This window comes from Medicago sativa, chromosome 5 (genome assembly GCF_051527215.1).
Source record: "Medicago sativa cultivar Bolivia chromosome 5, Bolivia_mono, whole genome shotgun sequence".
NCBI classification, from domain to species: domain Eukaryota; kingdom Viridiplantae; phylum Streptophyta; class Magnoliopsida; order Fabales; family Fabaceae; genus Medicago; species Medicago sativa.
This window is the reverse complement of record NC_140753.1, coordinates 56993684-57008204: the sequence shown is the minus strand read 5'-3', so window position 1 is coordinate 57008204 and position 14521 is coordinate 56993684. Positions and strand designations below refer to the sequence as shown.

Here is a 14521-nt window from a genome sequence, read left to right as displayed (position 1 = left end):
ATTTTTCAAATTTTTTTTTTTTGAAAATTACTCATAATAGAGAACTTTGATTATTTTTTAGAATTAAATGTAAAAAAAAAAAATAGTGTGATTTCTATAAACAATGTAATGATTTTTTTTCTTATGAAATGATATTTTCTAAAATATAAATATCAACAAATAGCTCTTTATTCGATAAAAATTATAGTTAATTTATAGATTTTTGAAGCAAGAGTACCGGTACACTTTAATTTATGAGTGTACCGTAGAAATTCCCTATATATTATTGTATATTATATATTTTGATTTAATTCGTCCGTTTGTAGTATCACATTAATTTTTTTTTTGTCATACACTTTATTACCTTATCTTTTTCCATTTTTTTTTAACGACCAATGTTAATAATAAACTTTTAAAACTGTAACTTCTTATCCTTCACTCGAATTTGAATTTGGGATCTCAAATAACCTTTAACTCAAACTAGTTGAGCTAACTATTCCTTCACTTCTTCCAATTCTTTTTTTTTTTTAAGGATCCAATTCTATTGACTTATCTTTTTATATATATCGTTAATGAATTATAAATTTGTAATTCTTAATTTAATTTGCAAAAAATAATATCTGAATTTCTTTCATTGGTAGGTCACTTGTAAGAACACCGTTATCTTCTGTTAAGGTTTGTGATAAGGGAAAAATCTCTTGGACACCGAATGTTATTTTACACCTTGAGAGAAATATAGAGAAAAGAGATCAAAAGAGAGAGTGATGAATGTGACAGGTAGATGATCGAGAGAAATAGAAAGAATGAATAGTGTTAGATGAATGTTAATTGTTTAAGGGGTGTTAAGAAATCAGCACTCCTTATGGTATGCCATGACATAAGAATCCCCTCCCCTCAATTTGTTTAGATATTAAAAATGAAACAAGAACTTAGTACTCTCTCCCTTTCACATTACTCTTATATATTAACCATTCTTGTGTTTTCCACTATTATAAATGTAAACTTCAATATAATGTTTAGGGAGTAATGTTTCTTAAAAAAAAAAATGTTGGGCTAATAGTGTTTTACCCCTTATAATATAGGTTATTTCCGGTTTCCCCCTTTAAAATTTTCTTTTTGGATTTCGTCCTTGTAATTTGAAGTTTTTTGGTTTTGGACCTTCATGAATTTTGACTGTACAAAATCGATGATATGGCAGGGGTAAACCGAAATTTTCTCAAGTTAACAGAGGGGGTAAACCGAAATTTGCTCAAATTGCAAGGGGTAAACCGAAATTTGCTCAAATTACAGGGGCAAAATTTTTCATGAAGGTCTAAAACAAAAAAATCTTCAAATTACAAGTACGGAATCCAAAAAAAGTATTTTACAGGGGGAATACTGGAAATGACCTATATTACAACATGAAACACAACTCCTAACACCTTACCATCACTAAGGACATATTTGGGGTAGTAATACCTAGTGCCCCAAGGTCCATCTGATAGCTTTATTGCCAAATATGTCCTTAGTGATGGTAAGGTGTTAGGAGTTGGCAATAAAGCTATCAGATGGACCTTGGGGCACTAGGTATTACTACCCCAAATATGTCCTTAGTGATGGTAAGGTGTTAGGAGTTGTGTTTCATGTTGAGGATCCTATTTCAGAGTCTAGGTTAGTTGCCTTAGAGGCTAGAGATGGTGCGACTTAGGCCGCCATGGGTGAGACTAGGGGTGTTCCATGGTTATTAGTTCCTTCCATGTTCGTGGTTTGGGGGAAGGATTAAAAAGAGAAAGGTCAGAGAGTTTATCTCATCTGATCGGCTTGATTGTTTGCTCATCCAAAAGACTAAGTTGTGTTCGGTGTCTGAGTCCCTTGTTCATTACTTATGGGGCAATTCTTTTTGTGATTGGAGTTTTGTCCCGGCAGTAGGTAATAGTGGGGGTATTCTTACCATCTGGTGTACCTCTAAAGGTCAAGTGGTGTTTTCTTTTTCTGGGTCAGGGTTTGTTGTTGTGTGCCTGGAGTGGGGGTGTTGAGGAATCTCTGTTTTTGTTGAATGTTTATTCTAAATGCTCTATTACCGATAAGAGGGAGGTGTGGGATAAGTTGATTTCTCTCAAAGACTCCTTGGATGGGGATGTTTGGTGCGTGGCGGGTGATTTCAACTATGTCCTTCATGAGTCGGAAAGGAGGGGTACCCTGTTTGGTAGTGGCAACTCCTCGCAGAGTGAGATTCAAGATTTTACCAACTTTGTGCATAGAATGGGTCTTCTCGATTTTCCTCTCCGTGGTAGGCATTTTACCTGGTGCCAACCTAATGGGGGTGTTATGAGCAGACTGGATCATTTCCTGCTTTCAGGGGGTTGGTGGGACCTTTGGGGGGAGGCGACGTAGTGGGCGCTTCCTATAGATGTCTCATACCATAGCTCGGTGGTTTTGAGATACTCCTCTCAAAGTTGGGGACCCAATCCGTTTAGATTCAACAACTTTTGGTTATCTCATCCTGACCTGGGTGGGGTGGTTGATTGTAGTTGGAACCGCTTCAGGCCGCCGGAGTGGATGGCGGTGAGGCTTTCAGCTAAGCTTAAGACCCTGAAAGGAGACCTTAAGGTGTGGCACTCTCAGGCTTTTGGTAGTTTGAATAGTCGGATTGAGGCGCAAGTGGAGCCGATCAAACTTCTTGACCTCAAGGCGGAAGTGGCCACTTTGTCTCCGGCTGATACGAAAACGAGGTTCAAGGGGTTCTATGACCTTTGGGCACTCCTGAGAGCTAGAGAGTCCCAGCTTTTCCAGCAATCGCGATCGAGGTGGTCGCGTGAGAGGGATGTTAATTCTGCTTACTTTCATTCTAGTATAAAGTTAAGGAGGAGGAGGAGGAGGAGGAGAAAGTCCACCCTGGCGCTTAGGGTGGGTAGTAGGTGGGTGGAGAGTGTTCTGGACATTCGTGCCGAGATTGTAGACAATTTTAGGAATCATTTCTGTGAGGCCTTGGCAGACTGTCCTACTCTTGACGAGGTGACCTTCCCTAGCCTCACGGAGGTGGAAATGGGTGGTTTGGTGGTCCCTTTTAGTGAAGAGGAGATTAGCAAGGTTGTTTTAGAGTTTGATGGGGCGAAAATCCCCGGCCTGGATGGTATCAATTTCTCATTATATAGAAGATTCTGGGATCTTTTAAAGGGAGAGGTGGGTACCATGTTCGATCAATTTTTCACTCAGCTAGCCTTCCTCGGTCCTTTTCTTCGTACTTCATCACCCTCATCCCCAAGGTGCCCTCCCCTACTCGCATATGTGACTTTCGGTTCATTTCTCTTCTTGGATCTCTTTATAAGTTGGTGGCGAAGGTTCTGGCAGGTAGGCTCGCACCAATGATGGATAAGCTTATTTCCTCCAACCAATCTGCTTTTATCAAAGGTCATCAGCTTGTGGATGAGGTGGTCGGGGTTAATGAGATCATCGATGTGGCCAGGAAGTCCAGGAAGGAGTGTCTTATCTTCACTACAAGAAATCTTGCATTTTGCCAGGGGCGGAAGCCCTGGCAAAATGCAGAAAGCCCTGGCAAATGGACGTTTGCCAGGAGTTTTGCCAGGAGCAGAATACCCAGCAAATCCGCTCATCGCAAATTGTCCTGCCAGGGGTTTAGCTCCTGGCAAAATGCGCTCCTGGCATAGGCCCTGGCTCAACCCCTGGCAAATTGTGTCTGCATGATTGCAGGCTTTTGCAGACCATCACATCAGTCATTTTCAAAACATGCCAGGGACATTGCGAGGGGTTAACCCCTGGCAAATTGTGTACGAATTTTTTTAAAAAACGTTATTAAAATAATTAAAATAAACGTTTTTAAATTGTTTTTTTATTTCTTTTTTTAAAAATTGTTTTAATAATAAAAATTATTTTAAATAATTTTAAAAAAAAATTATTTTAAATAATTTTAAAATATCATGAACATATCAAGAACACATTGAATAATTTTCCCAGCCATCATCTCATCGATTCATACACCAACAACACAATTAAACTAACAAAACTTCCATCAATCCATTTTCATCATCATCACAAATCAACATCAAACTTTTTCAAACACACAAATCCGAATTCATAACAACATCACTACATTTTCGAGATCTAAGGACAACAAAAACAACAACAGTGCAGAACTTCGATTCATACAGAGGTAGATCTGAAGCCAAAATGAAACTGGACTGAGTTCACCTCAAGGTCAAGATCCGAATCAAAATTGAAGCAAGAATAAAGGGAGAAAGAAATTATCGAATGGTAAAGAAGGAGCACAAAACTGAATCCAGCACAAAGGAACGGAATCCGAGCTCGAATCGTTGAAGCAAGAAAATCGAGCCGAATCCACTATATTTCGTTTTCCTTTTGTGTTGAGTCTTGTGTGTTTAGAAGGTTGAAGGAGTTTAGGAGGAAGAGCAGAATCGCTTTCTATGTTTGTTGTGTTTGTGTGATTTGAATTGTTCCCTTTTGCATGTTTATATGTGGTGAGTTTGTACGTTTGAATGTTTGATAGAAGAAGAAGGTTTGAATGTTTGATGGAAGAAGGGTTTGAGCGATTGAGAGAAGAAGGGTTTGAGAGAAAGTTTTGAGCGGCTGAAAGATTAGGAATTAGGTTATGAGTGTTAGTCTGTGTTATGTTAGCTTATATACCTCCTTTCATAGATGCAATTTGCCAGGGGTTATCCGAGGGTCTTGCCCCTGGCAAACCGCCACAGAGCCCAGCAGCTCTTTAGTCAACTCATTTCAGCGCTGCCATACAACTATTCACGTAGCCTTTGCAGGCTTTGCTGACAAATTTGCAGGCTTTGCAATTTGCCAGGGGTTTTTTGTGGCACAACCCCTGGCAAAGTGTTGTACCGTCCTGCTTTTTCTGACCACACAAGAATCTTTTCTGCTGCATACATTTTGCCACGGATTTTGTGAGGGGTTGCCCCTGGCAACTTGCAAGGAGCTTTCCCTGGCATAGCTCCTGGCAAATTTGCCAGGAGTTCTTGCTCCTGGCATTGTTCCCTGGCAATATGCAAGATTTCTTGTAGTGCTTTAAAGTGGATTTTGAAAAGGCCTATGATTCCTTGATTACATGATGAGGAGGCTAGGCTTCAGTGATAGGTGGTGTAGCTGGATTCGTGCTTGTGTCTTCTGTGGGAATCTCTCTGTCCTCGTCAACGGTTGCCCGACCAAGAGGTTAATATTCATAGAGGGCTTAAGCAAGGAGATCCTCTGGCCCCATTCCTTTTTCTTCTGGTGGTGGAGGGGCTGAGTGGTTTACTCCGATCCGCTAAATCTAGGGGTCTGTATCAGGGTTTTAAAATGGGCATCTCTGGTCTTGCTATCTCACATCTCCAGTATGCAGATGATACCTTATTTATAGGGGTGACGACGATGGCGAACCTCTAGGCTCTTAAAACGATCCTTAGGTGTTTTGAGCTTGCTTCTGGTCTCAAGGTTAATTTTTCTAAGAGTCAGGTGATGGGGGTTTAATGTGTGTGTGTGTGTGTGTGTGTGTGTGTGTGTGTGAAGGGGGGACTTTCTTCGATTAACGGAACGCTTTCTTTACTGTAGGGTGGGTAGTGTCCCGTTCGGTTTGCCTGTCGGTGCAAATCCTCGCTTGGAGAAAACTTGGAAACCCCTCCTTAAGTTTCTGTCTAGTAGGCTTGGCTCCTGGGGTAATAGGTATGTTAGCCTTCAGGGTAGGGTGGTCCTTCTTAATTTTGTTCTTAATGTGATTCCTATCTTCTTTATGTCAGTCATGAAAATGTGTCTTTTGGTTTGGAAGAAGATTGTTCGCCTTAAGAGGGAGTTTCTTTAGGGAGGGGTCAAGCGGAGTAGGAGTATTCCTTGAGTGTCGTGGTCGGTGGTTTGTAAGCCGAAGCGTAAGGGGGGCAAATATGAAACATGTTTCAAAAGGGAGATCTTAGTAAACTTAAAGCACTGAGATCATGATTATAAGAATCAAAAACAACTATTGCTACTTACCTCCATTAACTTTCCATTTGCTACGAGTTTTTGACACAAATCATGGTACAGATATCCAGCAAGAAAAGTAGAATGCCTTTCAATAGGATCCTAGGAGAAGATAGACAAACAAAGTGATGATTTTTCTTTATATCAAAAAAGAGTATGATAAATTTGTCTCAAAAGGACGTTACCTTTGAAGACAGATCCATTGCAGCTTTTTTAATATCTATGTCTGAAATGTCAGCTTGAAAAAATTTGTCTTGATCTTTAGCATCTGTGTGCGATTCTTCAAACAGAAAATAGAAATTCTGTCTAAACCCTGATTTGTTTTTCTTAAGACAGTCTATACAGCTCACATTCTTTTGAAGTTCAGTTGTATCCCATGATTCCTGGATCAATGACCAATTCAAAGGAGAAATGCAGACTGGGTGACTTAGTCTTCTACCCTCCCACAACAAGCTTAATTGTTTCTCAAATGCAAACTTCCTCAAATTTTGCATTCTAATTATCAACTTATGTGCTGCAGTAATGTTGCTACCCATCACACCCTGAAGAAATCACATGGAAACCAAAAGACTACAATTATAAATCATATAGAAAAACAATGGAAAACAAGATTATTAAAGAAGAAAAACAAACCTTCAATTGCAATAAGTCAAAAACATTGTAAATCATGATCATTATACTTTCAGATAATGCTTTTCCATCTTCCAATGTTCTCTGCTTAATGCACAAGTAAGATAAGTTTTTCTTGATAAAAAAATAAAAAAAATAAAAAACTATCAAGATAAAGTGAATATATTACTACAAAAAGGTTATAAAATAATAAGAAAACAATAAAGAAAGGACAGCAAATAAAATACCAATGATATAAAGCTGTCTAATATTTCATCATCAGTGACAATTTTACATGTTAAGAGAAAAGTGAAATCAGAAATCTTCTCTCTTGACAAAGAGAGAACCGTTAGCATAGGTTTTAATACCTCTAGGTACTGATTGGCTTCTAATTTACAAAGGGCAAGTAGACCATGTGCCACATACAGATGATGATTAATTATATTTGCTTCGGAAGACATCTTCTCATCTTTAAAAACAAGATCCTGTTGAAGTGAACATACTTCATATTAGAGGCATATACATATCTAATATAAGTTAGATATTCATATATTTGAGAGAAACAAAATAAAACCATGGTGCGTATTGTATGGGTCAGACACGTAGCGGCTACATTGTCTACTGGACAATTTGCGATTCTTTTTGTAGGCTGAGCTTTTGTTTTTTCAATGAATTTTTCAGGAGATGTATATATATGTGTCATGAAGAATGCTGTGATCTTCAATCTCATTTTCTTACAGAATGATTCAAATTCATTCTCCTTTGACACATAGGCATTGTATTCCTAAACAAAGATATACACATTAATAAAGAGTTCAAGTTTACTATACATTAACTATTAAATCAAATATAATGAAAATTCTATGAAAAGGAAATTTTCACCTGCTCCAATAGTAATAGTAACCCAATGTCTCTCTTTGATACTTTTTGAGACAGAAGATCATTTAAGGTATGAGAATCAAAACTACCATCATTGTCATGTTTTAATTGATACTTGCACTGGCACTGCACCCATAATACATGATACAACAATCAGAATAAAAATGTTGCAACACACTGAATTCTATGAATTAAATGCTAAAGAATGCTACCTCTACCCAAGTCTTCATGATAGGAACTGGAGTTGGAAGATTCTTTAACTGGTCTCTCACGGTGCACCAGTTTTCAAGAAATTCAGTTACTTTCTTTTCCATCTCAATATAATCGATGTCATACAGAAGATTCAACAACTTTCCAATCTGGTTATAAGTGTCTAATGAAAAGCCTTTTAAAGCATTTTCTGAAAGATTGCTTGGGTGGGAATTAACAAACAACCAAAAAACTTCACAGCGCAAGCTTAGAACCTTCAAAGCACATGGTGATACAAATGATAAGAGCACTTAAATCTTAATATTTATCACATTGATTTACATGTATTTATACAACAAGTAAGAAAAAATGATCCCATAGTATTGGGATCAAATTAAATCAACCTAAGCTATGTAAGAAAACTATGATCTTAATTATTAAATAATAATAACATAATCAATTATAAATAGAAAATAATACACATATAGACACAGCCTACACTCCCTCTGATTATATATTTGTTACTCTCTCATTGTAACTAACTGAATTATTTATAACAAATAAACATAAAAAAAATAATGTATTTTTCCTCTTTGATCTCTTCTATCCTATACATCATATCATAATCAAATCACATCAGCCTAAAAAATTTAAGAAAAGCATAATCATGTCAAATAAATGTTGGAACAAGTTTATTAATTTGGAAGAAGAATTAGAGAGAAAGAGAATAGCACAAATTGAAAGGATCAAAATTTATTCAGTATCACTTAGACTTATGAAACACAAACATGTAACTTGCTTATATATCAAGTTTCTCAACTAACTACACTTAACTCTGTTACTTGCTTCTCAAATAACAGTTACAAAACTAACCATACTATTAGTTAACTAACCACTTATTATCCAATATTGAATTACTCTGCAACAATAATAACATAATGAATGAAAAATACAAAACATATACGGTCAATAAGAACACTAGTGAAGTAGTTGGCATTTCACATGAAGCATGATAGAGTTAAAAAAATATTTAGAGTTTCAGACAAAATCGATTTTTTAGCAATATGTATCAAATAACATTTATAGGAAATTTTAATAAAAAAATTATGAGATTGTAATACCTGTTTTTTAATGTTATTTTCTTGCAATGTTGTGCACCCATCATTCAACCATTTGATTAAGTTTTGTATTTCTTCTCTTTTAATCCAATTGGTAACAAATATCTCCTTAATAATTTTAGTGCTCTCCTGAAAGAGGGACAAGAAACACATTAGTTTTTGTTTTTTCTTTCTGAAACACAATACCAATTAAAGAACTTATTTTTTTGGAATAGAAGCTTTGGGCACTTAATGACATGAAAACCTGGAGTTTAAGCTCAGTTTTGGTTGAAAAGAAAAAAGCTCCACAAGCTACTTCGACCAACCAACTCTTTTCATCTTGTTTCTTTTCAGATGTAACACTACAAAGAAAAAAAGTGAAATTTCTGGATTTAATCATCACAAATAACACAAAATGAAATATACAGAAGGTAGTATATATACAATATTTCTAAAAATTATCTTGCAAACTTCTCTTTAAATTTAATATGACACGTGAAAAATAATAATGTAAAGAAGAGCGTAATATACAAGATACAATAATACAATAAGTGACATGAGGAACAAAACCTCTGTTTGTTTGTTTTTTTACTTTTCTGTAGAATTTAATTGCAAATATAAAATCAAATAAAAATATAAATAGATCAAGCATTTAAAAATCTTCTTAACTAAGCTTATTTGGATATCCATAGACATACCTTAGAAAAGAGAGAATAAGTCGGCAATTAACATGAAACATATCCATAATGGTTGTATGCATATCAGTCAAACCACCACCCTGAGCATTTCCTAAGTGTTCATTCCATCCATACTTCCTAATTGATATAGAAAGTAAACAACACAAAAGACTTAGGCAGCTTATGGAAGGTGACAAGTATGCCATAGAAGTTTCATAATCCAATGATTGATCTTTAAGATGTTGAACTGCAGTGGTATTCATCTGGATGTGGGTACACATCGAGTTGAACAAGCGTAGTGATTTCTGAAGTATTTCAACATTTTCAAATAAGACATTTAGATAATCTTCAAACTTTTCACTGGTGCAATTAAAAAGCTTCAACCCCACAGCAATGGTCCTCAATATTGGTTCAATATAAGATTTTACCTACAAATGTACTACAATCAAAAATGGAATAAAAAATATCCAATTAATATTAAATGAGAAAGACTTCGAAAGTAATATTACATTTGTATAATCGTTTGCCTTCTTGTTTAGGTATCTTGCAAATTCAACACAAAAATCTCGGACTTCAGGTTGGAAACATTGTGTGGCGCATTCATAAACAACTTTCACAAACTCTATTCCACTGTTTCCCTCTTCAACCTAAAAGTTACAAATATAATTGACGATCATGAGATTCAAGCACACCCGGTAAGAAAATATCATAATTATTAAGCACCTATTCCATATTTCATTCTTGTTAAGAAAAAAATTGTGTTGTTATTTAATGTATCCAATTTATGTCTAGATGTATAAAAACAATAAATGTATCTAATAATTTAAAAATGAACTTATATTTAGGGACAAATTTTTGTCACAGCCCATATGTAAGCTTTTCTTCCATTTCTTATTAGTGTATGAACTTTCTATTTTTCTAAAGAATGGCGTTTGGATATGTGGAGCTTTTTTTTCTTGGTCAGGGATATCAAAATCGTTTGGAGAAGACATTAAAATAAGTCTCAAGAAAATCACAATGAATGTGAAAATCTTGATTATAAGCTTAATGCCTTATTGTGACAATTTGTCGAACCAAACATTTTAACAAATTTCAGAACTTTCAAGACGTGTAACTATTTTTGGAAGAAAACTAAATTGTATGATTTTGAATACAAATTAGTTTCTCTTAAACAATCACATCATCAAGAGCAATTCTTGCTTAGGCACAACCTCAAATCAAATTTATTTGAGCAAACACACATAAATGTAAAAAATTAAAAGAGAGATGATTTAAGTCGCATCATTTAATTCTTTTCTCTTTTAATTCTTTTTCATTTGTAAGTGTGTGCCCAAACAATTTTGATTTAGAGGTTGTTTCCAAATTAGAATTACTCACATCATGCACATATGTTTCTCAAGAGCCCCTTGTACAATTTTGTTCTGCTAAAGGTAAATAATTATCCTCGGATTCAATTCACCTTTGGTATCTAAATTTATATTATAAATTAAGACGGAGGATGATTGGTTTCAATCGAGAATTCAGTCAAGTTTTCTCATAGTCCCACTCAACTGTAATTTCATTAAAATTTTCAATTTTCACCTCAATTGTATATAGAGTTTATGTTGTAACTACCTCTTAAATTCTTTCAAACAAAGCTCTCTTAAATATATATTACTACTACAATTTACTCTCATTTTGCTTTGTTATAGTGTAAAAAATTGCAAGTTAAGATCAACTTTGGGTTATGATAGTTCAAGTGATGTTGTACTTAACATACAAACTTATTTTAATAAGAGGCATGTTATTTGAACAACCATTTATAGACAACCATAAATTAACAAAGAAAAAAGTTATTGACGCAAAAATAAAAAACAATAGAGGGAGAAAATAAAATATATAACGTGAGTACGAGAGAAAGTTGTCACAAATTTATTAGACATCAATCATTTTGACAATACAAAAGTATGGGTGAACTTTTCATTTAATTTTTTTTATGTTTTGTTATACACATAAAGCTCATTTTAGCCTCAATTTGACTTGATTTTGGTACCTAGGGGCCAATGTAGGTTGTACTATGTGGCATCCAAAAGTTGGTCTTATAAGTCACTTATCAAGGCCTTAAACCCAGAATTTTGCCTATGTGGAATCCATTCCAAGTTCAATTATAGTCGGACTATTGACTAGATGTTTTGCAGTCAAATCATAGTAAACATGAGAAAAAAAACTGTATGGGAAAACCTTAACTCAAATTCTATTCTACTTATAAAGTAATAAAGATTGAAAGTTAACATAAATGATTTTGTTCTCATACCCCAGCATTTTAATTAGCTTTCAATAAATATTTGGTATCTTCCTAAAAGAATTAGTATCTCCTACTTGGTATTTAAATAAAAAATGCTTAATGGCACGACATGATATGTCGTGCAATCCACACATGTATTCCGCAAAGAGAAAATTTTAGATTTTTTATTTTATTTTAATTAAAGGCACGTGAGCAGGGGTAGACCTGAACTAGACCCACTGTGGCAAGTGCCACACCAGACAGTCCAGGCCATTTGCTTTTGGCTCATATTCTGAACGTTACTTTGTTAAAAGTAACACATCAATGGACCCACCAAGCAAGGCTTTGTTTACTTGTATCTTTTGTGCTTGTAGACTCTTTATTTATAACATAGCTCGCCTCTCAACGTATTAAAATTAGCCGATGTAGGAATAAGTTTAATCTTGCTTTAACCTTAGTGTTGAGTTTTTGTTTTTTGGTAATATGCAGGCAATCTTTTCTTATTCTTTAAACTACAATCTGATTTAGATCATCTCTCCTTTTCCTTCCTTTTTATAAACTTTCAATTTTGGTTACTAAAATAAAATTGAAATTGATTTTAGCTTTTGGTTACAAAACATTAATTATTTGATAAAAAATTGTGCCCCACTAATATTGTAAGTCCAGGTCCACCCTTGCACGTGAGTGTTGTGCGGTTTTGTTGGTGCAATATGTCGTTCACAGTGGCATTGCTCAAATTTCAAATTTTATTATATTACCTCTACACCAGGTGCAATGCAATCCAATATGGATGTGACATATGAGTGATTCTTCTTTGACAGTTTAAAAAGATGGGAGCACATTATGTTTGAAACCTACATTTAGAATTTTGGAAGAATGGTTAGTTAATGAATAAAAGAAAATATTAAATATCTAAAAGTTAAGATTAGATTACCTCATAAACTTCTATCTTTATTATTGGAGAGTGCATGTACTCGGCCAAAATAGTACGACATAAGTTTATCCCCGAATCAGAATCGGAGAATGTCATCTTCTCCAATAAAGTGTAAGCATATCTACACAATGCTTCAACTAAATCTGCATGCAAATCCTCACACTTTTGACAATTCAACCTGAATAAATTGTACACGTAAAATTTAATTTGTTTTACCAATTCATACACAAAAGCAAAGCAAACAAATTAAAAACAAAGAACTATACCCTTGACATGCTTTTGCTTTATTCAAGAATTGAAGCAACCTATCACAATGTTCATCATCTGTCGTCGTGCTTTTTTTTGGAATTTTCAGCAAGCTTAAATAAATTTTTAACACCTTGCAATGTGAATTGGCATGAATCACAGCATTGCTATTTACCACATTTAATTGGGCTAGCCCATATTTTTCAGCATCATCAACCCGTCCACCAACCCTTAAACACTCTATGAATTGCACATGGTATCCCAATGAGTGTCCATTGAGGTTGCCAAGCCTAGAAAGTGTAGCATCAAAGGTACTCAAACAAAGTTGGTATACTTGGAAGATTTCATTGAGAATACCTTTACTATACTTGAACTTTTTAGGTTTAGATAGACGTATGCCAAGAATACGCAAGCACTCCTTAAGGAAAGTTCGAAACTTTGTCAAATCATCCATATTGACATCCGCACTCGATAACAAGATGGGACTAAGGTATGAGTTAAAACGATCATGAATGCCTTTCGGGTTTGACGATCGAAGCTGCTCGAAAATGATGTCAGAATCTGAATCTGTAGACATATTGTAGATTGTTGACCTACATGAAAGAAGTGACAAATGCTTAATAATAGTCATTGTTACATTTTTATTCTAATTTATGGACCTTAAATTTTAGTCGTTTAATTCATCACATTCTTACCGTGATATCATAAACGACTAACTTTTTGTCAATCTCGCAAACTAAATTATCATGGGAATGCCTTGTAAAAGCAAGAGTGATGAACCTACCAATACAAGGATATACTTAACAGATCAATTAAAAACTATCCTATAAGAAAAAATAAGAATAAAGTCATTAAAAAAAAAACATGTGACAGGAAAACAGACATGAATGTTCCTCCTCAAATAGACATCCCAATGACCAATTGGTTTGTTGGTTAAGAAATCATTTAATATTAATTGAAAAATTAAAGCAAACATACACATATTAATTGAAAAATTGAAGCACACATACACTTTAGCGCCGATTCAGAAAAAAAAAAAAAAAAAAAAACATACACTTTAGCATCCGAAGTAATTCCTTATATTGCTTCCAAAATACTAAACTGACATTGTATATTTCTCAAAGTCAATTTTGTCTTGTATAACCATGATGAAAAAATATTACTCTATTTTATATAAATGTAACTCCAAGATTAGTTATTTTTATATAATATTTAGTTTCGTTTTATTTAGATTTAAGTTTATTTTATTTAAGTATTATTTTCTTTTTGAGCTATTTTACTTCAATTGCATATTATTATATTTCAGGAATGAATATTTGATTTTGTCAAACAAAAAAAAAAGGAATGAATATTTGATGGATTGAGTCTTGGAGCAAAAGAATGGAGTTTGGAGCTGATTCGGAGCGAAAATACGAAGATTTGGAGTTTGCTGCTTTTGCTTAGAATTCAAGCTACTCTATTTTAGTTTTGACCAAAAAAACCCGCAGTTTCTTGTGGAACATGCTACTGAATAGTTGCTTAGGTTTTAAGTCAACAATAAGACTATAAATAGAGTAGTCATCTATCATAAACATTCATATCTTTTGTTCTTGGAATAAAAGTTCACCTTTATTTTATTGGTATTTACTTTTATTTTCTTCTTCTTCTCTTTGTCTACGATGAACGTGATTGAGTAGACTTCTCTTTGTCTTGG

General features: G+C 34.5%; 1 protein-coding gene across 1 annotated transcript; it reads right to left on the bottom strand.

The window, feature by feature from the left end:
* Positions 1–4734: 4734 nt before the first annotated feature.
* Positions 4735–13459, bottom strand: LOC146923349 (separase-like). The gene is made up of 14 exons (XM_085711693.1): positions 12849–13459; positions 12583–12760; positions 12407–12502; positions 9895–10032; positions 9407–9813; positions 8974–9070; positions 7641–7886; positions 7426–7548; positions 7157–7327; positions 6912–7028; positions 6568–6648; positions 6120–6476; positions 5947–6036; positions 4735–4980 (listed from the first exon to the last, which is right to left on the bottom strand). The coding sequence occupies exons 1-14, from the start codon at positions 13457–13459 to the stop codon at positions 4735–4737; spliced, it is 2958 nt and encodes a 985-aa protein (XP_085567819.1).
* Between the last annotated feature and the right edge of the window lie 1062 nt (positions 13460–14521).

Bases quoted from the DNA above. Each gene is read 5' to 3' on its own strand.
- LOC146923349 (XM_085711693.1), bottom strand. From the start codon at position 13,459: ATGACTATTATTAAGCATTTGTCACTTCTTTCATGTAGGTCAACAATC. The intron at 12,503-12,582 runs GTAATCTAATCT...TTCTAAATGTAG, and splicing joins TAAAGATAGAAGTTTATGAG to GTTTCAAACATAATGTGCTC. The intron at 10,033-12,406 runs GTAATATAATAA...TGTAACTTTTAG, and splicing joins GCATTGCACCTGGTGTAGAG to GTTGAAGAGGGAAACAGTGG.